Source organism: Polyodon spathula, chromosome 24 (assembly GCF_017654505.1).
Source record: "Polyodon spathula isolate WHYD16114869_AA chromosome 24, ASM1765450v1, whole genome shotgun sequence".
Classification (NCBI taxonomy): Eukaryota; Metazoa; Chordata; class Actinopteri; order Acipenseriformes; family Polyodontidae; genus Polyodon; species Polyodon spathula.
In genome coordinates this window covers 6,839,128-6,863,295 of record NC_054557.1, presented here as the reverse complement: position 1 = coordinate 6,863,295, position 24,168 = coordinate 6,839,128, and the positions used below count along the sequence as shown (strand labels likewise).

The 24,168-nt window shown below is 39.3% G+C and overlaps 1 protein-coding gene across 8 annotated transcripts in view; it reads right to left on the bottom strand.

Annotated features, from left to right (window-relative positions):
• Nucleotides 1-24,168, bottom strand: part of LOC121298954 (neogenin-like) — a 178,400-nt gene that overhangs the window by 100,926 nt on the left and 53,306 nt on the right. For all 8 annotated transcript variants that reach the window (XM_041226330.1, XM_041226331.1, XM_041226329.1 and 5 more), the window contains exon 2: nt 12,160-12,477. In XM_041226330.1, coding sequence (XP_041082264.1) covers nt 12,160-12,477 — 318 coding nt within the window. The remainder of the gene's footprint in view (nt 1-12,159; nt 12,478-24,168) is intronic.

The following is a 24,168-nucleotide window of genomic DNA, read 5'->3' as shown; positions in this document are numbered from 1 at the left end:
ATCCTCGGCTCCCAACAACTCTATCCAGAACCTGTAGGGACTGCAAGGAGACCAGAATCAGTAGGGACACAGGGCGTGAAGACAGTCCAAGCCCAGTCCGTACCTTCTTGCTTACAACAACCACACCAAGATTAAGACTGGTATGCGGATGAGAGTTGAGATTAAAACCCTTGCTGCTGCATATTAAGATTTAGTATGACCCCTATTTACAGCAAACAAGCAAGACAGTGGAAGATTCTAGCCCAGGTGCTGCAGCCGCCCAGCTGTAAAGCTGCACAGAAGCAGTGGTTGTTGGGTTTTTAATAGTGATGACATGCCACGAAATCCCCTGTGCTTAAAAGGTTAAACCCAGCTCTCCTTTTTCTCTGATCAACAACTCCTGTTCTCTCAGACTGTAGATCAGCAAAATTCTCATGATAAAATTAATTCTGAGGTGACTCCGATGATAAATGACTCCCAAAAAGGCTTGAACTCCGAATCCCCTCAATTTAAACCCCATTCAGCACAGCCCGGCTCAGATGAGCTCCGAGCAGCACACACATTCAATGAAATGAAAACATTAATAAAAGCCTAAATGTAAACTTTTAATTGTCTCTATTACGGTCATATTTTAAAACCTAATCCAAATACTGTATAGCCAAATTTCACAATATGACCACCAACAATACCACAACAACAAGAACCAGACTTATTACCAGTGACGGCAAATTAGAAATATAATTCTTTGGTGTCAGTTTGCTTCATTATTTCAGAGTTTAATCTTCAGGGCACTTATCAGGAAGCAAGTTGTATACATTTGCAAGGACTTCCTCCCTTGCTAAGGCAAATAGATATGATCTTGGACTACCTATAGCAAAAGGAGGTTATAAAATAACATTTAAACTAAACTAATCCATTTCTATACCCCCCAAAAGCAGTTTGTCAATGCATTTAAACATTTAAAAAACCTTTACAACACACCTTTAAAATTGGGGTCAATGGTAAATCAAAACTAATTTAGATGATAAAAGACTAGACTGACAAAAGATTTGGGGGTTGAGAGAGAGAGACAGAGAGAGAGAGAGAGAGAGAGAGAGAGAGAGAGAGAGAGAGAGAGAGAAAGAGGGGGGGGGGGATTGAAAGAGGCTGACTGAGATAAGGCCAATACAGGCTGGAAGGATAAAGAGAGATGTGCGAGGGTGAGAGAAAGAGTGACAATGAGAAACAGGACCGAAAGACAAAAAAAGAAAGAGGCGCAGAGTGGGAGGGAGCGGCTAATGAATTGCTTGCAGACTGCATCTTATCCAAGCTCCATGTCTCCTCTCTTCACAGCAAACCCAATTCCACACATCCCCAAACTGGCAAGCACACACAGTCTTGACAGAAATGAGTCAAACACTACAGTCTACTAATAGGTAGCTTAACAGACACATATACTGGAACACATATACTGGAATATATATATATATATATATATATATATATTTATATCACTGTGACAGTTCATATATATCGGGCCACTGTCAATTCATATAATGGTCTATTTGGGTAATGGCCAGCTCAATGGATGTCGTCTGTAACAAGCAGACAGCTCTTGACCTTATGCTGTATGTGTCAGTTACCGTACACGTTATAATTAAAAACTGTCAATTATTTAATTACCGCTACTATTATTTACTTATGAGAAGTGATCCATTCACAATGTAATCTAGCACTGTGTCTGTGCAAAGCAAGACCTGACAATAGAGATGTGAGCAGCACAGCTGCTTTGTTTCTGTGGAGGGCACTGCTACAGTGCACAGGACACAGCGGGATGCTGCTTTGTGATTCACTGTGATCGGCTTCCCAAGGGTGTAGTTGGGGGCTAGGCGGGTAACACTAAACAGTGGGCAAACACATCAAGCTTCAATCAAGCCTGGGACACTTGTGGACATACTCAATGCACCAACAAGCTATGACCAGGGGGATTGGAAATCAACTCTGTGCTCTGGCTTTATTTGGTAAAAGGGCCTATTGGAAAGCAGGCATGTACTGTATAACATGTTATAGCTTTTTAATATTACCAAAGCAAATAGTCAAATGAAGATAAACCATGCATTGTTGATCGTCCAGTACTTCTTAAAAGTATGAATTTGATATATTTAATTTTTATTGCGCTTTACTAAATAACTGGACTTGGTTTCTGCATTTTCTTTCTAGTGCTAAGACCATTAAAAGGCTTTCAGAAATTCTTACCTCTCATAAGAACATAAGAAAGTTTACAAACGAGAGGCCATTCGGCCCATCTTGCTCATTTGGTTGTTAGTAGCTTATTGATCCCAGAATCTCATCAAGCAGCTTCTTGAAGGATCCCAGGGTGTCAGCTTCAACAACATTACTGGGGAGTTGATTCCAGACCCTCACAATTCTCTGTGTAAAAAAGTGCCTCCTATTTTCTGTTCTGAATGCCCTTTTGTCTAATCTCCATTTGTGACCCCTGGTCCTTGTTTCTTTTTTCAGGCTGAAAAAGTCCCTTGGGTCGACACTGTCAATACCTTTTAGAATTCTGAATCCTTGAACTAGGTCGCCACGTAGTCTTCTTTGTTCAAGACTGAACAGATTCAATTGTTTTAGCCTGTCTGCATATGACATGCCTCTCATTAGCACTCCATTCATAATAAGCCCAACTAGCTTTGCTCTTTAGTTCTCCAGACAGTTTCTCTTTGACACGGTTAAAGCCTGTGTAGTTACAGTATTGGAAGTACAGTAAGACTTCAATTATGTGCTAATTATGTGAAAAACGCAAACAATGGAATAACCATTTGTTCACTAATGTGTTGAACCCTTTGACTGGGGGTTACATCATTATGACTACAAGAGCACTTACCTTTGTTGAGAGGTCAAGTGGTGATGCAGTTGAAGAAGCTGGGGATGTGGCAGACACAACACGTTTGTTTATTTGGATTTTTTGACTGTTTAAACAGGCTGAGGTTGAACACATTGTGACTAAAATGTGTCGTCTATAATGAAAACGTAGCGCAAACAAAATGACTACTGGCACGGTTGATGCATGATTGTGTATAAAATGAAATGAGGAAAACTGAAGTAGTTTGGTAACCCCACAAGATTCCACCTATAAAGCAGCTTGGATGGCTCGACTAATACAGGGAGTGAGCTTGTAGTGTTATAACAGGAGGGAAAAAAATAAAATTCCATCAAAATAAATACAGGGGACTTTTGAAAATGTCGTTGACGTGGAAAGAATGTTTATTTTACAGCCTTTGTCGTTACATGTTAAATAAGTACTGTGTGTCAATAACTTAAGAAGGTCCAAACCAAGTTCAAACAAAGAAAATAGAGCCGGACATAAACCCACCACCACCAACCCACCCCCATTCTTACTAAATCAGAAAAAGCCCCTCCTTATAATCTCTGCATAACAAACATGCCCAGAGCTACTTTGAGCCAAGAATGGAGTATGTAAATGAAGCGACGAAAAACCAAAACCAAGGCATCTTATCTCTCACCTCCCCTCCAATCAGCCCCAGAGATGATAAGTGCAGGCTGTATCTGGAGGGTGTAAACAGCACCTTATCTGGCTCTCATCACACTCCTCAGCAGCCTGATTCCACCTCCTCTCTCACCGCCATCGAACACCCCAGCAACTCTCCCCGTTCCTGCACCAAGACATCTGGGCTCCAAATCACAGAGGAGAGGAGAGATACCCTGTGGTCTCTGGGGCTAGCACAATGACATTTCAGCACGGCCAGGCAAGCACATGCATTAGGTGTGTTTTTTCTGCTTGCTTTCTTTGCATAAAAACTTTCCTAACAAGCCTGAGTAACAGACTCTTTTTTTCAGTCCTTGGTTACAGTTTACTTATTGATTGTATTTTAATTTTTTTTTTTTTTAATTTTTGCATAACATTTTAATCCCCTTGACTGCCACACACAAGCATTTGTTCCTGCTGTGTATAAAGTTACACTGTTATACTGTTTATTGTTTAAAGAGTTTTACAAACAGTAAACACTTTGATGCAGTGATAACACAGATTTTGACGGGGCAATTGGACATCTGTAGCAACTGGGGAGTTTATAACTGTATGTGTTGTCAGTTTCAAAAACATTCCTGTCAAATCTCAAAAGCCTGCACATAAAAACATATAACAAACTACACTGTAAGAAAAATGATTTCTAAATGTGTGTTTTACACATTTATAAGGGTTCTTAAGTAGTACATAGTTTGAAAATAATTCATGACTAGTTTCCTTGTGTTTCTATATTTTAAACCCACATCCATTAAACCTGGTTGGCTATGATCAAAACTGGACCTCCCATGGCCAGAAAGAGGCATTGTTTTTTGTTCTGTTTTTTTTTTTTTTTTTTTTAAACCCCTGATTTTCTCGCCAATTTTGTTCCCTCACTGCAACAATTCCCATACAGCTCAGGAGAACTGAATGTTCAGTGGGATGTTCAGAGCGGATGTCAATGAGCTACCAGCCCCTGGTGGACAAAGGCCAGCCCTTCAGGTGTCCACTCTGAGCTCACTGGGCACCTGACCAGCAGGGTTCACTGTAGCACAATGAGGAGAAACAGTCCCTGACAGTTTTGCCTCCCTGGTTTTTGCCCCCTAATCCACAAGTTCTCGACCATAGACAATGCGACACTGCCTCTGGAATCCCCAGAGAAGATCATTTATGACACGTGCATGTGTTTTTCTTTTTTTTTTAGGTTTTCTAGGGAAATAAATTACTTTTAAACAAGTACTGTAGTAACATCTTGGGAGTTCTGTATTATGAAGATTTTGATGTTCAAAAAAGTGTATGTGAAAATTAGAAATAAATACAAAAGCTACATATAATTCTAAGTCAATGTGTATAATGGTAGAGTAATGGTAGTCCAAATTGTGTTTACTGGTCATATACAAATAAAATAAAAATTCTGGCCTAAGCCAGCCTGCTTTGGCAAACATCACAAACAGATAGCAGCCAGAACAAACAATTATGAACACGCATAATAAAAACTCACTGTTCCCACTTCACATTTGACTGGCACTATAGAATTGCGGTACCAAACTAAACCCCACGACTACAGTATACCTGGTCCAACATATAAACTGACACTGCTCACACTACAGCAGCGGGCCCAGTTTCCAGGCCAAACCAGTTAAAACGGTCAACTGAAATGTACTGGTTCCAGTCCAAAAGACCTGGCTTCAGGCAAGAGGCCTCATTTCACAAAATGTCCAAAAACCCTCACAAGTACTGCAAGTCCATTGAAACTGGCATGATGAATAGTCTAGATGGCAAAGTAAAACCACAGGACAACCTACCAAGCAGCCTTTACTCGGAAGCACTATTGACCAAATAATTTTTAAAACTGGGGATCTTCAGTATTAAAAATAAGTTCAACACAATCGTTTCACTGTCTTTATTAGTGTCTTAGTGGTCCGACAAAAAACTCTACTGAATTTCACAGCTCCAGAGAAGATGATGCTGTTTGTAAAGCACAAACCTGTGGTGTTTTAATGCCCATAATTAAGAGAAATGTGCCTTTCTTTCCCTCTGGCATGTCACATACAAGTTATAGAAATAAAAGGGACAGGTTTTATATGAATAAATAAAAAAAATACATACCTTAAATAATGAAATTTAAAAAAAAGGTTCGTCTGGTAAAAACAACTGGTTTCACAACTAGAAATAATTGCTCCAAAAACATTGAGGATGACATTAAATGTGTACTAATTTATGGGTTTAGTTTAATACCTCCAAGACAACTGGCAGACACTGAGGATAATGAGAAGAGACAGTTTGAGTCACACACAAACTACTTCAAATTCCTTTTGAAATCCTGACGGGAGAGAAATTATACTTACAAAATAGACCAAGAAGCAATTGTTATTTTCTATTTAATTTTTACTGCCAACAAAAAAAACACTTGCACATCTTCATTGGAACAGCAAGGTCTTGTACTTTCATATACAGTTTCCTTATCTGAACAACAACTCGTGCGATCGGCTTTCTGAAAGTGTTCAAAGCAAGCCTTGAAACAGTATACTGACAGACAGCTACACAATAGGGACGGCTGGTGGCTGACACATTACTCTTCAGTTTGCAAGCTATTTGAAAAGGCCTCCCTGCACTATAAGGTCTCCTTTTCAGAATGTAGCGATTGGTTGTAGTCACGACAACATAGTTAAAATGGCAACGGCCAAAATGTATACAGTAAACCTTTATGAATGCACTGTATTTAGAAGGGAAGGGAAAGCTAATGTGGGCAATTTTATTGGAGACCATTTTATTATTCTGAACTGGCTCTCACATTTATTGACTGAAGTAGTATGCCTGTTTGTTTATGCTTTTTCATAGATGGAGTAAATAGTGCTTGCATATGAAGACGGTGGGGGAATATTTTTTTCTAAAATGTAAATTGTATTTATTTATATTTTTTATTAAATGTCTCACACAGATTTGGTTTATTATACAGTGAGGAGAAAGCAAGAGATTTCCCCTCCAAGGCAAGCAAAATGCAAGAAAGGTAGATTTTTCTGAAAACGGTTCACGTTTTTGACAGAGTGCGGCATACCCAACAGAACTCTGATGTTCTGACCGCAGCTCACAGCCTGCTAGAGTGAAGATATTACAGCACCTATGCTGTATGGTAAGCAATGGTACCTATGGTAAGCAATAGGTGTGGTGCAATTTTTAACCTTTTTTTATGTAGATTGAGCCAAAAGGCATCTTTTTCTATATGTGTATTGTCAGATAAGGTCACGTTCCAAGACTGAAAACATACTATAAATCACATTGTTTTTAAATTAATAAAAACCAGACTGTCCAAAAGCTTGCTCGTAAAGTATATTAAAAAGTAAGCTTAGATTGTTTGGCACAACAGTGAGACATTGCATTACAGGTAGTTATGGGGCCATATTCCCTAACGTCAAAAATACACACGAGGTGTCATACCTCAGAAGAATGCAACTGTAAAAAATGTGTTTTAACACATTCCAACACAACTTGGGAACTCATGCCGAATTACCATTATCCACAAAGGGGTCTCAGAGTAGTTTCAACCACGTTCTGCAATTCAAAAATTCAGCCTTTGTGAGGCGTTCTGGGCCAAGACAACACTGAATCTGTAAAAGCAAAAGTCCCTCGTCCCGCAAGTGTCTCTAGCCAATGTAACCATCACAGCTTCACATGCAAAGATAAACAGAACAGTTCACTCAGCCTAACTACATTTGCGTTCCAGTTTGAGGGACCTACTACAAGGAGTCCAGCACACAAACATCCTCCTCAATTAATGACTTTTTTGGTACATGCACATCAAATTCCATACGCTAAACAGCCATTCAAGTAGTCGAGCGCTTTAACTTCAAAAATGATTACTGAGTGAGTTTCTGATATTGATTACACTGTGTAACAATTTATTATATTTTTTTGTTCCTGGGTAGTAAGTGTTATTTCCTAATTGCTTATGCCTCAAAAATATAGACAATGGCTATTATTCCCCACAAACTTTGCTTTTGTGACCAGGACAGGTAAATTTCAAAATATCACTATTTCCAATGAGAAAACGGGCGAATTTGTGTCTTTTCGTTCACATAAATTCAGAAAAAAACAACATATGAATCCAAATTAACATGTATTTATACTAAAGTAATACAAAAATGACTACAAAAGATTTAGAAGTGAGTAGTTTTTCGAGATTTACGATTATACTGTAAATTTAAAAGCAAAGTTTGTGGGGAATAATAGCCATTTTCTATACTTTTGAGGCATAAGCAATTAGGAAATAACACTTACTACCCAGGAACAAAAATTCTGTTACATAGTGTTATCCATAGCTTCAAAAGAAAGAGTACAATCTTACACCAAGTCTCCTGTAGGACCACTCCCACAAAGGGCACATACATCTCTGAAACCCCTCCATTTTAGTCTCTCACTTCACTGCAATGGACTTGGATCACAGAGTATCCATTTTCTCACACAAAAAATCATCAAGAATTGCAAGGTGACAACGTAATGTAGTTAGGAACATTGATTTGAAGAGCTGTTACTGTTTACTAGATTAATTGTGAGATACAAACACCAGTTTTCAAGCCCTCAAACTTCTCTTCTTTAGGTGTAAGTGGAAATTAAAAAAATTAGAACGAACACCATGAAATAGCTTGTCCTTAATGCAAATGTTTTTTGTGGCTTACATCAAATATTAAATCAAATAAATTACAACATTTCTAAGATTAACGTCAAAGTTCAACACATTTCCATCTGACTTACTCAAATTAGCCAATAGGAATTACTATCAATGTCTATGAATTACTTTCAATTACAAAGAGTTTCTTGCAGAACGCACAGATTCATTACAACTATTTAAGCCAATTTTTTTTTAAAGTATTTTTTCCCTTGAGAGAAAAAGGGGAGACCTGGGTCTCAGGTGTTGGGTAGTTGGGAGGAAATGATACTGGAACATACAGTAAAACAGCATATGAGAGCGAGAGAGGGGAAATATCCTTATGACTTGAATATAATTGTAATTGATACACTATGTCCTAGCTCCCTACAAAATGTGTACTGGTTAAATTATGCAACACGCTGCAATTGAAAACTCCCTAAATACATCTAAATTACTAGGCATCTTGGCAATTATTGTTGTGGTATGAACTGTGTATGTCCTTGTGGCAATGTGCCCCGCCCCTGTGTGTATTTGTGTGTTATATGCTGCGCGTGGTGTGTTAATGTTGGTGTATAGGTATTGCTGCACAGGATATAAATGGGTCTGTGTAGCACGAGTGATTTAAAATATATAGTTGTATTTACACAGGGATTGCACTTCACTTCATATGCATTTAAAGTAATTAATAGTATGTGAGCACAGGGTTGCACAAATTAGTTCACATACTGGGATTCAAATGAATAATTAATTAGTAATTGAATCCCGGCACATCATACAGATGCACATTTTACTCACTCGGGGTTGTGTGTTCGGTGAGAGGAGAACGGGTGTGGAGAGGAGGTAAAAACTATTTAAGAGACACAAAAATAACACTTGCTACTACATGTGGAGAACCAGCACAGTACTTGTTTTGTGTCTAGCATTTGTCCACCCTGTTTGTTAGTGTCAATCCGTTTTGTTTGTCTATTTATTTTGGCCTCAGGTGCCGTGTCCTGTTTTTTTGTTTAAATCTTTAGTTTCACTCAATAAATGCACTGAGCACCACAGTGTCTCAGTTTCAATCCCAGCACTGCTTGTCTCTGTATACTCCTTTCTGGCCTGACGTCACCCCACACACGCCACCCTCTCACAGTCTGATAATATTGAAATCAAGTATGCCATTCCACATCACATGCAACTGATTTTTTTGATTCACCTCAGCACTCAAGTATGTAGGTCTATAGCAGGGCTTCTCACACTCGGTCCTGGGGACACCATGTGGCTGCTGGTTTTCGTTTCAACTGAGCTCTGTTACTTAACTAGACCCTTAATTGAACGGATACTTTGCTTAATTAGATCTTTTTACTTGTTTAGCAAAATCTGTGCAAATTTGAGGCTGTCATTTTTGTGTCTCACAAATGAATTTAAAGGCAGTATGTCACTATGGAACTGCTGCTGTAGTGAAACTCTGAAGATCTGTGTTTTATATCCCTGCGAAATGTATGTTGTAAACCATATCCATATTGACTTGACCTCAGTGCCCACATTAATCAGGTAGTGTAATTTTGATACTTGATGAATGTTTTTGCTGCATCTTTGGGCAAATCTGAACATAAGCAAAAAGCCTAAAGTAGTGCTGATTGTAGAATACAGTAAGAGTCCCAGTGCAGTTGCAAGATGGTAATAACTTCTGGTTCAGTAGATTGTAACTGGAAATTGATCTTTTGTATCCATAAATAATGTCAGTTTATGGGCCCACAAATATGAGACCACATTTTAACAACAACCAACCTCTCAAAGAAAAAAAATCTTCCGGCTGAGCTTCAACCACACTGTACTCTCTCTCTCTCTCTCTCTCTCTCTCTCTCTCACACACACACTAATATCCATGCCTGCCGATCACTGCAGTGAATTAAGCCTCCATTCACAGCAGTCTATCAACATGGGTACAGCCGATACAGTTTCATCGTTATGGAAACCTGCTGTGGGATCAGCAAGCTTTGCAATCTCAGGAAAAGCACGAGATTTCAGGGAAATTGATATTTTGCTTCAAAATTAAGGATGTTCAGGAAAAGCAGTCTAATCTTCCCTGTGTGGACATCTTGATTTTATAAGCAAAGAAATGAAAACAAGTGTGCTGGGTTTCACTTTTCTTTTGTTTTATGAGAAACAGATTTAGCTAGCTGGCAAAGACGTTGAGTTATTAGAGCACAGGCTAGCCATGAGCACTGCAGAGAGAACGAGGTTCGTCTGGGAGAGAGGAGGTTTGGGATTGCAATGCAGCCAGAGAAAAAGGGCCCGCAGATGCAGAATTAACTGAAGGATTTGTTCCAACTATTACCTCTTAAACACAACCACAAGTTCAAGCTCACATATGAATGTCAGAAACTTCAGATTCTGTAAATCAAATTTCCAAGAATAAAATGTGCTTGAGTATGTTGCACTATTATTGCTATGTCACTCATTATTTGACATTGTTTTTCACGAACAATGCTGGATTGTGCAGCATTTCAGCACACTATAAATGAGGACACAATTGAAAAAAGAAGCAAGGGACTCAGAATTAAGAATGAAGGATTCTAAGAAAGCATGGGGCTTTACTTATTTAGTTAAGAGGATGGCAATTTAAAAATGGGGATATAAAAATTCACAAATACTGAAATGAAACACAAAAATGAGAGAAGGATTCAGATGGCAGTTTAATATAGCTTTTTAAGAGCACTCTTCGCTAATGCTGGTTGTGCCTCCCCCACACCCACACACAAGGTTAAGCCCAGAGCGATCTCTAGCAAGCACACCAAAGTGACGAGACACAGCATACTCATTAACGATCTCTCAGACACTGCCCTATCATTTAATAGGAACTACATCTGAATACAAATCGAGCGACACAGCCGTGCGGAGAGATAATCCCCTTCTCAATAAATGCATCTGTCTGCGGCTTCATCTCTCAGCCAAAGAAATGGATGGAGAAAAGGGAGAAGTGGGCCATTATTAGTAAAAGCCTGGGCACTATAGTCGTGTATCGCTCCACAGGAGGGAAGTGGGGAGAGGGATGAGAAAGGGGACTCTCTCGCGTTCATCAATCACAAATATTGCACATCAATTTGTCAGCGTGCTGCGTTTGCTATTGCTGTACAACTCAAAGGTCACATCGCAACGCAATTCCCAGTGTATTTCTTAAAGTAAAAGGCCTTTTAGAGCCAGTGCAATTAACCTTTTTATTACCAGCCAGCAGAGCGGAAAGTCAGCTAATTGTCTTGTACAGACCTGCTCCTTTAAGAGTTCAGGTCAGGGTTGAGGGTTTTGAATAATGTTCTTTAGTCTACTGGCTGTTGGCAGATTTCATCTAAGGCAGGTAGTTCTACAGACATTTCCACTGTTTGGGTTAGAGCGACCAAAGTTAAAGAGACACACAACTGAATCTGTATTAAATTTTACTATGTATTGCTAACAAATTAGGGAGCACTGTTTTGGTTTTCAAATTGCACACTTTTTAAATATTGAATAGCTCTCTATTGCGCTGTTTTCGTAACATACTGTAGTACATGCTTGCTGCTAACAGAAGGCAGTGCTGCTGAGCGGCACCACAGCGACCCCTGCGATTCCTGCAAGCGGGACTGAGCTGACACCACCACACTCACTTTCATTTCTTGCTGCAGTCAGGCTGCAGGTCTCCAGGGGGCGAGGGAACGTGTGTGCTAAAGACAGCTATTAGAATCAAGCCACTTGGGCTTCAGTCTGCGGGAGCTTCAAAGAGGATTATGCTAGCTGGCTCTGAAACCCTGCAAGAGCGCTTTGTAGAAGAAACAGTGTGAAGTTCAAGAGATGCTGCGACAGATTATTGCTTTGTCTTGAACAACTTATGGGTGTGAAATATCAGTCACTTATCTGTACAGTATTAATAAATCAAAATTATTAGCCACTGTGAACGCATGGTAACATTAATCGCGTTAGTATTATGCAATGTGCTGAAATTTAAAAGGTTTCGTTTAAGGCTAAAAGGACTAGTTAATACCCGCCGCACAGAGTCAGCTGTAAGCCTTACCTGCGACTGTGAGGCGTGCAGCCCTGCTAATGATGGTGCCCAGGCTGTCGATGGTGGCCACGCACTGATAGAAGCCCTCATCTGGCTTGCTGTGTTTGGAGTGCACCACGCTGGGGATGAGCAGGGAGCCGTCGGGTAGCAGCTGGCGTCGGTCATCAGAGGCCAGGTTCAGAAAGGTGCCGTCCTTCTTCCACTCCACCCGTGCCGGGGGCTCGCTGTGGGCCGAGCAGTTCAAGAAGACAGGGGAGCTGCGCACAGCCAGCGTGTCGACAGGCTCCACCGAGAACCAGAAGGGGGTGAACTGTCTCTGGCCTGACGCTGCATAAAACACAAACAACAGACCCAGACTAGGTTAACACTGCAGCATACACATCGATAGAGATGGTCTGATTATAACTTTATAATGCTCAAACTCTGAGCTAAAACTGTCACCTGAAATGTCAATTTCATTTCTGCCTTTAGAATGTACTTCAGACATGGAACTGAGTCTTTGGTTTATAATAAGGCCTATATATACAAACAACTATCCAATTGTATTCTTTTCTGTTTAACCTGTATTACAGTAGTAAATATTTAGTTGGCAATCAAAATGCTCAATTCTCAAACATTGAAGGGCATGTTTTTTTGTGTCTGTAAATGATTGGTTTCCTCATGCTGTGCAACACCAATTTGATCAATAAAAATCCTAAGTCAAGTAGACAAACGTTTCAGCTAGTGCCTTCTTCAACAGCAGATTTTGCTGTTACACAAAATCAATTGATAGGAAAATAACCAAATACAGTAAAGAGACAATGCAGTCAACACTTTAAGATGCTCCAGTAGAATATGTAGATGGATATTTCTGTTTATAGTGACTTCTACCGTAAATCTACCTGTTTTGTTTTGTTTTGTTTTTTTTAAATGAATTTTAAACATTTAGACCTGAAATATTAATTTTATATAAATATTAATATAAAAACTTTTTTTTTTTTTTTTTTTTTTTTTTTTTTTTAAATACAGTTGTGCTGGATATAGTCGGCCAGGGACAGCCAAGGTTAAAGTTCATAGATCTATTCTCCTTTAAACATTTTAAAAACTGTCAAGCTGTATTTATTCTACCACATACAATCAGAATATATTAAGCAATGCAAAGAAGTACATTAGTTCATGTCACAGAGACAGCCCTCTCGGTGTAAACAAAGCAAATTCTTTGACATCGCTTCCCTGTGGCACGGCCCTCACTCCTGGCCTGGCTCTGTTTCTGGGGTTGAACATGTGGAGGGAAGGGAGGCTGTTGGCAGTGTCCAGAAATGCTCTATCTTGACAGATAAGCAGATACTCCCAGTAAAGTTACGGGAAAAGCTGTAAAACATTTGTTTTTATTGGCTCTGTTGCACAGATTTCACTCCGGCCTGCTGGCAGTGCTAAAATAAGACCATATGATGCACTGGGGAATGTTTATCTGGCTTCATCTTGATTTTTCTGGATGGTTCTTTTAATTCTGTTAAGGTGACACTACTCTATACAATCAATAACTCTGTTATTGTATCCATTTTCATGTTTGGATGTTAGGATTTATAAACCTGTAACCTGTCCAAGCACCTGTCTTTGAGGGCATTGCAATAAGTTGCCACATACTGTACTTTATTTTAAGTAATTAAAAAAAAAAAAGAAATACACAAGTTTGTAGTGTCATCTTTCAAAATCTGGTATTGTTTTAAATTCCTTCAGCGACTCTGGGAGTAAAAAATCATGTACTGATTGACTTTTCATATTTAACCACTGCTAAAAAAAAAACCCAACAATTTCTAAATATTAAATTCTGCATGAAAAAGGGTTACACTAAAAAGCGAAGATGATACAAAACACACACAACCTTCTTAATGCTGATTTCCACAATGACCTCCTAGTACAGAAAGGCACAGACACGTGCTAAGAATGTGTCGTTGAATCGGGACACAGGGTTTGATTAGAGACAAAAGCACTCAGTAGTTGTGTGCTTCAGGTGAAGGAAAGGTGGACCTTGTATTTGAAAACCCATGAAACTCCTGCAGCTTAATCCTCTTCTCCCTGCGTTCTGGGCAGGGTTCTTTGTTTAAATATATACTGCAGTTCCCACCAGGCAGGGGAGAGATAAAAAGAAAATGAGGCTGTCTGCTTGTTAGGAGAGGTTGTTTCGAATGGCCGGAGCCCTTTGAAAAACCACTTTATTCTGAAGTGTATTGGAATAGGTAGCTTAAATGCCAAGCCTGAAACTGCTTTTTTGTCAAAAAATGCAAAAGGAATAGAAAAAACAGCTAAAGTTATACCATAATAAGGTTGATTAGGAGACAGTCTTCTTGCGGTCTGGTGGTAATTGGGGATACGGTATTGCTGTGGACACACAAAGTCCCCCTGGTGAGAAACGCTGGGCCAAGCAGTGTTGAGTCAGTCAATGGCCGAAGTTGGGTCGTGGTGCTGGTGGTTCAGCTGACGACACTGACTGAAATGCCCAAGCATGAACTGAAAGCAGCACCATGCTACTGAGGGCACATTGTTTCAAAGAAGGGTTACCCTGTACACTATAAATATCTTCAAATGAAGAATATCTTCAGGAGCGGTTTGCACTGGCAAGGTGTAGATGTGCATCGCAGCTCCTGTCACAGGTAAAGGCTTTCCCAGATAGAACGGGCCCTTCATTTTTTTCATCACTCATTGTCAGTCAGCGAGTGTTATTCCTCACAGTGTGTCACATTCTAATTAGTCAGTCTGAAAATTCCTTTGCTTTCAAGCTTACACACCCACAGGCTCTAGATTACTTAGAAACCTGGCTTTTATCTCTTGTACCTGCAGTTTTCAGCCGATACCTTTTGAAACTCACAGAAAAACAATTAAAACATTGTATAGTTAAAAAAAGATCTGTCACGATGGATCCCCTGCAGCAGTACTGTACCCGCCTGCAATGTTACCAAAAAGCTATAAAAATGTGAGAAGAGGCCACATGCACCAATGTGATCCAGATCCCAGTGGCATGTACTGTGTCTTCAAACTAGAACAGACCCCCAAATAACTCTGAAGCTGTACCCTAGAATAAGCGACTCTTAAGCAACTAGTAAACTTAAAGTTTTCCCTCCTGCCCCCAGGAACATGAAAAGCAAAATAACCTGATCACGTCAAGCCCCACAAAGGCCACACAAGTGGTGTCAAGCAACAAACCGTGCTTCCAAATCCCGCACTGTAGACTTAGCCCAGGTTTAAAGATCTTGGTCGCAATGGCTCCTTTTTCACCCCTGGCTACAGGACAACACACTCCTCTTAAAAATCTTAAATTCCAGCCAAAATGGACTGGTTAAAGGAAGCAGAGACTTGCAAGTCAAGGGTTTCTTGTTCTTTATTTTTTTTTTTTATAAAACTAATTGTCATCGGAAACTACAGCACATGTGGAAGAAATCCATTGTCTTGTTGGTTTATTTTAAATGACAAGGTTATCACAGATGCAGCCATTCAACATTTACGAAGCAGCTACTGGAAACAATGCCAGGTTAAAACAAGGTCCCGTGCCAGCAGTCCTCTGAATTAGTGCTGTGTTCCCTTCCAAAGACCTATTAGCACCGCCGTTACGGATTGACGAAGAGCAATCGCTCTACAAATGATCTGAGCTGCTGCACCAAGTAAGCTTTATTGGCTCCAAGTCAACCAGCAGATTGAAAAGGAAGGGATCCAATTTTCTCAGCTCAGAAACGCTGCGAGTCTGACTCCTGCAATGCAGGAAGAGTTACGCTGCCATTGCCATGTGTGGCCATGCTGGTTGAGCGCAAAATGAACAGGTCATTACTTCTACCAGTAGTAAGGTGCAGACCGCTATTTTATGATCATGCTCAAAAGGGGAAACTATTTGACAATTATGGGCCTTTTTTACTCTCCTAGAGACCTGCATGAACCTGGATCTGAATTTACAAAACTTAATATGATAAACCGTGCAGTTTAACAATATCACTGTGCAAGCGATGGTCCTGTTGGATTACTTTAACTGATGTGCAATAAGATCAAAGTCATCATTAACGATGAACTATAAAACTTAAAATAAAAGGGAAGGGCAGCACTTATTCAATTCAAAACTACAAATCACATGAATTCTGCATTCACAAACCATTTGGTGGACTACAAGTTCCAGACTCCCTGTATCCTCACTGAATGTGTCTGACGTCTGTGGAATTGCAGTATATTGAGTTAGTTAGTAATTATCACTGTATGTCACTGTAATGCCAGCTATGTAGACTTGGCTTTGATATAACCCCTCGTTTGAAAGACAGCCCCATCGGAAGCACAGCTCTTTAGGTGTTTAACTGCAAATACACATCATTTCCCCTCACAGCACATCCACACAGACAGTGTTGCTCTTCGGTCTGACCATGGGTTTTCTCATTTAGGAAACTAGAGCTCTACCATCACACTTTCTGATTGCACTGCTCCACTGGGCCCCCACATCCAGCTCTTTCTGGAAAGTATTCCAATAAAGCTTTCCCGGTTTGCCTCTGACTTGGGGCGACGTTGCTTTTTGCTAAAAGAAATAACAATATTTTCAAGCAATTTTCCCGCTGGCTTAAAATAAAACACTGAAGTATTTTAGTCTAAAAACGTCACCCACAGCTGGTTGCAGTACCACTTGAGTCGAAAGCTTCTATAGGGACTTGTGGAGGAGATAACCAGTTAAAGCAAGGTGGAGGCCTTGGTCTGCATCGACAGTTAACAGCTTTTAAAAACAAGTTTAAATCTGGAGATACACAAGTCTGTGCTGTCAAACCACAGCCCAGAGGGATGAATGAGGCACCAAATTATCTATCAATGCTCCAAGCACACAGCTGAGGACCATGTGCAGGCTTCACAGCACAGCTTCCTGCAGCTTGCTGTACTGAACAAACTCCTTGTGCTGGGCACCAGTGCGACTCAAAACACACAGCACTGGAGAGGCAAAACTACAAGCTGACAAACTTTTCAGCTGTTGCCTTTCCAGTGCAATATCAATGTAAAGTTTCATACTTGATTAACAGTTCATACTTGATTAACAGTTTTATTTCAGGTATGATTTTAAATAGGGCTTGTATACAAGTTTTAAATAATGCTTGTATATAAGTTTTAAATAAAAACTCAATGAAATAGTGCTTTTATAATACTGATTGCATCATGTTCTACGTAGGTGGAAAAAACATTTTCAACCTTAAAACATTTACTTAATACTGTACAGGTTACTAAATATATTTCACAAAGTCATGTATTTGACGTGCATATTATAATAAAGGAAAATGCTGCATTTAATACTTGAATAATGTCACACCTTATCATGCCCTAATTTGAAGTGACAGTTATTTTGTACTCTTTTAAAAAATAAATAAAATTGACACTGGAATACTGGTGTGTGTGTGTGTATATATATATATATATATATATATATATATATATATATATATATATATATATATATATAATATACTAAATGGCCTCTACTTACAGCTGGTAACTATGGCAACCATCCAGAATTTCACCGTCATAAAAACCTGGAAGAACCCCTAAAGCCAATTAACAGGGGGTACCCTACAACTGCAATTGAAAACTACTAAGACATTGTATATAAAACAAATAATAAAAACAATTTAAAATACAATTTGGGAAAAGGGGACCAAAAACGAAAATAAATACATGTGTCTGATCATGCAGCAAAGCCTGGGGTCAGGGAGAATGGTCCGGGACTGACTGTGTTGGAGGAGGATCAGAAGATATCAGAACTACACCCTGTCTCTCCCTGATAACGATTCCCCAGAGCACAGAGGTAATTTCACACAGCAGGCTTCCTTTTCTCATAGCAGTACCTTTCACCTGTGCTGGGCACACTAACTAACCAAACAGACTGGAGTACTATCTCCCTGCGCTATCAAAGAGCCCCTTGCTGCAAAGACGCCGGTCCGCTCGCCCTACGCCTGGGAGAGCAACACTCCTTTTGTCCTACTACCAACTGTAAAAGCCAAAGAGGGGATTCCTTGTAACATTAGCATTGTAGGTGTCTAATTATGCATCCCCAAATGCTACCCAAGTATGGTCTGGGTTAGTTATGGGATATTCAGGATCATAACACTATCAGGAATACACAGACCTACAATCACACTGGTGTTGACATGACGATCAGTGCTTCTCAAGCACAACTTTAACACATACAGTAGGCTTTGCAAAAGCAAAACGATGAGAGCCTCAAATGTAATTCTCAAGTGCTTTTGGGAAATGCACTTCAGCAGTAAAGTAAAAAGTAGTTGCAGCTACTCAACAGATCCATTTTCTGCAAGTAATATGTTAGGTGGCTTTCTGAAGGGAATGTGAAAGTGCTTTTCTATACTCAGCTAACGAGCAGAGACCACCACCCAATTTCAGCTATAAATGCGTGGGATTCAACATTGAACCCGCTTATGCAACAGGTATCTAAACTGATGTTATCAGCATACATTTGTGACCTTTATGTACAACTGGCATCAGCTGTGTGTGCATGATATGGTTAATCTAATATTAATATTAATATGATTAATCAGAAGTTCGCACACAAATTAAAAGATTTTGTGGGGGGACGATGTAATCATATTTTCCTGCATTTCTGGTGCCCCCCCCCTCCCAATCTCTTTTATTGCATTTTATATAAAATAGAGAGGCAAGATGCGACTGCCGTCACGTCAAAGGGTAGAAATTACAAAACTCACAATTGGTACATTTTCCATAAAATCGATAAAAATGCCCCTGCCAGCTCAGTCCCCGGTGTGACAAATCCCTTGGTTCCTCGATTAGTCACCACATTATTCTGCTAATCAACCCAAAGCGCAGTTTAAGCGGCACTAACAATCCAATTTCAGGGTGGAATGTCACTCGAAGAGCTTCCTATAATTAATATGCACTTTATTCCACTGAGCGTCCTTTATCAGGGAACTCTCTGTGTTACTGGGAGAGAATAATAAAAAGAACTTGGAAACATGGCACATAACTGTCACTTTCAATGACACCCGTGCAGCAGATAACAGTGAGGTGCGGGCGCCAAGGAATTCATTGTAGGAAAATTAAGTGTGATGTGAAAAGCAAGCTTCTCCAAAAGAAAACAACACTAGTTATTATAAGCGGTGTCTTTCACGGATTATCGTGAGTCTGTGCGTTTCATCTGACCATTTCCTGGGAGAACTTGGGCGATTAGTGATTATGATTAGCTTAGCTATGGGCACTCCACCAAAATGATCTTGTACAGTATACAAAAGCCAAGCAGCTTTATTTGGATCTGTGGTGTTCTTCATGCAGAGCAATGTGCCAGGTGCAACACAGCAGTCACTAATAAAGGATGTTGCTTAAGAATTACTTGCTGCATGTGGCTGAATATGGCAAAGTGGTTGGTTGTGTACAGGTGCAGGAGTAATGCAGTGTGCAATGAACAAACAAGGAGAGTTGTAATCTAGTTGAAAAGGTACTTTATTGAATCCAGGTCTGGCGACCAAATAATAAGACCCTGGCAACACACAACAATGTGTACTGCGTGGCATGATTAATAATGGGTTACAGTCCCAAATAATAAAGACAAATATCCGCCCCACAATAGTACTAACACGGTCACCAGTCCTGGGTGCGTGCAGCAGTGTTCGTGGTGGGTGATACAGTTTATTTAGTGACAAACGTGCAGTGCTGTTCCAGGTTAGTGCTAGCCCTTGGCAACATCTCCGGAATCATGTTTAGCTGTCTAGCAATAAACAACAATACAATTACTGACAAACAAAACAAAACACTTTCAAACGTCTCTATTATTTCTCACGGGGTATCTCACACAGGCCTTAGGGTTCAATAGTTTATAAACCAAGTAAAGGAACAGATACATCGCTTCGACCCCTATTTATACTGTCACTCACGACCCCTTGGTAAACGATTGCAGCCGACATTAATAATAATAATGCTGACACATTATTTACCTTCCGGGTCAATGAGTTAGTGTACCGAAGCTCTGTCTCTTTTCTACACTTCCTTTTAACCCTTGGAACGAAGTGTCAGGTCAAGTAGTCCAGAGTATTCTGTTGCCGTTACTTAGTGTCCTCACAAGGCGGGAGGGAGACTTACCACCAAGAATCATTGTCTTTCTGTCACACAAAACCTATTTGGCAACTCAAATAAATTAAACTGCAACGCCTGCAATATGTACTCCCGTCTAATATGTAGAATATATAATCTGCATCTCCCAGGTCAGCTCCACCCACAACAGTGGTTGACAGTCTCCAACTGAGACACACTGTAGTAGGGGGTGCTCTATGCAAAACTGCATAACATTCTAGGAAGCTGTGTGGTCCAGTGGTTAAAGAAACAGGCTTGCAACCAGCAGGTCCCCAGTTCAAATCCCAGCTTAGCCACTGACTCGTGTGACCCTGAGCAAGTCACTTAACCTCCTTGTGCTCCGTCTTTCGGTTGAGAAGTTGTTGTAAGTGACTCTGCAGCTGATGCATAGTTCATACACCCTAGTCTTGTATCTTGTAAAGCGCTTTGTGATGGTGGTCCACTATGAAAGGGGCTATATAAAAATAACGATTATTATTATTATTATTCTTCAAGAGGAACACATTTCAAGAGAGAGAAGACTTGTATCAATTTGATACCTTATATCACCACCATCCCATTTTAGCATGGTATACAAGTCTCAACATTTACACGAGAAGATCTCTACACAAAGGTTTTGTCCTCAAAGAAAGCTCTTCAGTAAGAGCACAGTGTTGCTGGCTATAGCCGGAGGGAAACTGTTTAACTGCAAACCCTTCAGTGTATACAGACCGCTCATTCAGATTCACTTTTCTTTATCTTGGGGATCTGTGGGTCTTTGATGCCCTCAGTAGATTATCAATAAAACTTAATATATTTTTCTCTTTATACAGTATTCACATATATTCACAGAATACACTTCGGAAGGGTCTACAGACAGGTGCAGGCGAGTTAACTGCTGAATTTCTTTGTCTACCACGGGTCTTGAAAAGGGCATGATCCCAGTGAACTGACTTCAATACAATTCCTACCAATTACAACCCTGAAACACATTTGCCACACAAGTTGTTTCATAAGTGAAATCAGCCTTGATAAGACATCAATATCAGTCTGTTAAGATGACCTTAACAGTAGGAGTTTATTTTGTGAAGCAGAGCACTAAAGAATTAATATATTCTCTTTGAGTGCCAAAAACAGCTCACATTACCAAGAAAACCCAACTAGTACATTAATAAATGAACAAGAATAAACTGTAAGGGACTCTACTGTAAAAATGTTTGTGAATTAAGAGCATAGTAAAACATGGAAAGGATAAAAAAGATTTGGAATGGCCATCTTATTTCAATCCCTGCAGTACCACTCGGTGGTCAAAAGTCTAAACTACGGGACACAACAAAGCAAAAAACCCTTTCCATCCTGCATACCGGAGTACAGTAATTGGGGTCACTTATTCAGTAGCAAACAGGAGTTATTTTCATAGTTCTAACTTAATATAAAATTCCCCTTTGGTAGCTTTGGTAGCAAATGTTTCTACTAAAAGTCTTTTCCTAGAAGACACTTAGAACTACTAATTGTTTAATAGCAGCGTTCCCTCCAAGGCTAAAATGCACGTATATCACAGTAACTGGCAACAACCTTTGCACTCAGACTAACTTTCGAAAGTTATTATCATGAATGTCAACCTCAATCGAGACTCCAGCCTCTCGAGGTAAACCTATTATTTTGAGACCATTCTTACAAGTATTAATATAAGCATATTTGTGTCTGTCTTGCAGCTGATTCTCCGATTTCCCTCTGTGAAAATGCACGTCACATTAGTGCAGAGCTCGCCCGGGCACCAAGGTGGGCAAAGCAGGTATCTGGTGATTCTGCCTTTATAGAGTGCGGCTCATGAACTTTTCAGTTTCTAACTTGTCGTACAATTGAATACTAAAATCAATGAAGCACAACCTTGCTGAATTATTTAGAAGTCTAAATACTCCGGTAAACGTAAATACAAATCACAATACTCATACTGATGTTTTTTGCATTATTTCCCTTTTAAAAAACTACAATTTCAGAAACCATCTCAAACGTTTTGAAACTGTTAAAAAGGTAATCCGCACATTAGTTGAAAACACACATTTAAGTGTATAGTAATAGAAGAAGATACCATGTCCATTATTTAATTTTTTTTTTTTTTTTTTTGCAAGTTTATTAATCATGCGACTTCACGCCATGTCTCTGCTAAAATAACGAAGAAAAAAAGCAATATTTCAGTTAGAGCTAAAAAAAAAAAATATGATTATTTATACTGTGGTGCAATAGTAGTCTTAAAGTTTTGCTGTAAAGTTTTTAATGTACGAGTCAATACCATTAAATATCATAATGCCAGTCGGAAACACGTAGAGAATAAGAAAGCAAATAAGACGGTAACAATGGCAAAGAACTGCATTCTATGCTGAAAAACTAAGACCTAAGGTACTGCTTAGGCGGAGCGTTCCCGAAGTAAGCTAATTAATTAATTGCATATTTCATTATTGCTTTGTTAATTTCTTTCCACACTACCTGCCTTTAATGAAGCTATAATTAGCCGTTTTAAACCACGGCCATTTCTTAATTGAATTATATTTTCTGACAACGAAGAAATGAGCTCAAAACAATTTTTCTGGCTGTACAATCCTTAAAGGAAATTGATCGCTTTACTGTGTAAAGGATGTAGTCACTACTCTACACACCGTTGGTTTCATAAAGACATTCTGTTTGGAGACACGCCTCTTTTTAAATCTCGAAAATAACACTGCAGAATTAGGAATGAAACAATTGAGAGGATTAATTATGCGTTTACATTAAAAGAGGCGCTATTTAAATTACAATCAGGTAATACATAGCAGTGAACCTGTTTTAGGGCAACGAGTCGTTCAACACACCTTTATCAGTGTTTCCTATTTTATCCTGGTTATTATTATAATGCCAGTAAAACGCTAAACTTAATGTGTGGAGTACTGTACATAGGATTACTCTCACATGACATTGCTGGACTGTTACTAACCTGTTTCATATTTTGTATTGTTATTGTAAATACCAGCAATAAGCTAAACAGGTCTTTTCAAAACGGCATAATTTGTATACTGAACTACTGTGACTCTCACAACTGTGCTGGACATTTGGTTTTCTGAACTGTTGTAATACAATTCTTAGGTTTTCCTGCTTATTTTAATACCAGCAATGAGCCAAGTGATGTCTATAAACATTATGACAGGTCTCAAGTGTCTTCAGGTGCTTAACTTACTAGTACAGCAACAAGAGTCTAATTGGAAAAAAAAAATCAATAAAAATAATTCCGGTAACATTTATTAAATGTACTTATTTTAAACTACCAACATTATATTTATGCTCAAATGCTATATTTAATTATTAATACGTTGATAAAAGTCGGAACAAATGTTATTGGCCATTTTGAAAAACAGAATTTGGTATTCCTAAGAATGGAGCAGTTAGTAGCCCTGAAGATGGTTACAGTTGAAGGCTGTGCAGACGCCAGTGTTTTATGGAGCAGTGCCAAGCAATTTTCTGCATGCCACCAGTTAAGCGTGTAGTCTATATCTATAATGGTAACAACCGACAGGGCTGCAAAACCAGAGGCAGAGCCGCAATAACAGTCTTGGTAAATTGTAAAATTGTTGAGATACTTGTGTTGGAATATTGTTTCAAAATTGCATAATGCAACAAAAATATATTAAAATGGTTAATGCGTGGCCGAAGGTTTCTTACTGATAATTGACCCTTTCTCAGTCTAAAAGCAAGTTTCTCAGTATGTAAAAAGCTTAGAAAGAACGCTGTTTAGTAGTTATGGATGACCATCCTGTGTACCTAGTTGATCAATTAAATAAATAAATAAGCATAATATAATCTGTACAATTCAAAATTGAAATTGCATTTATTCAAAATAGCAGATGTCTGAAGGGAAAGCAATCCGGGCAGAGCTCCTGTGTTATCTGTCAGTTCAGCCAGGTGCTCCCTCTTTAATAATGA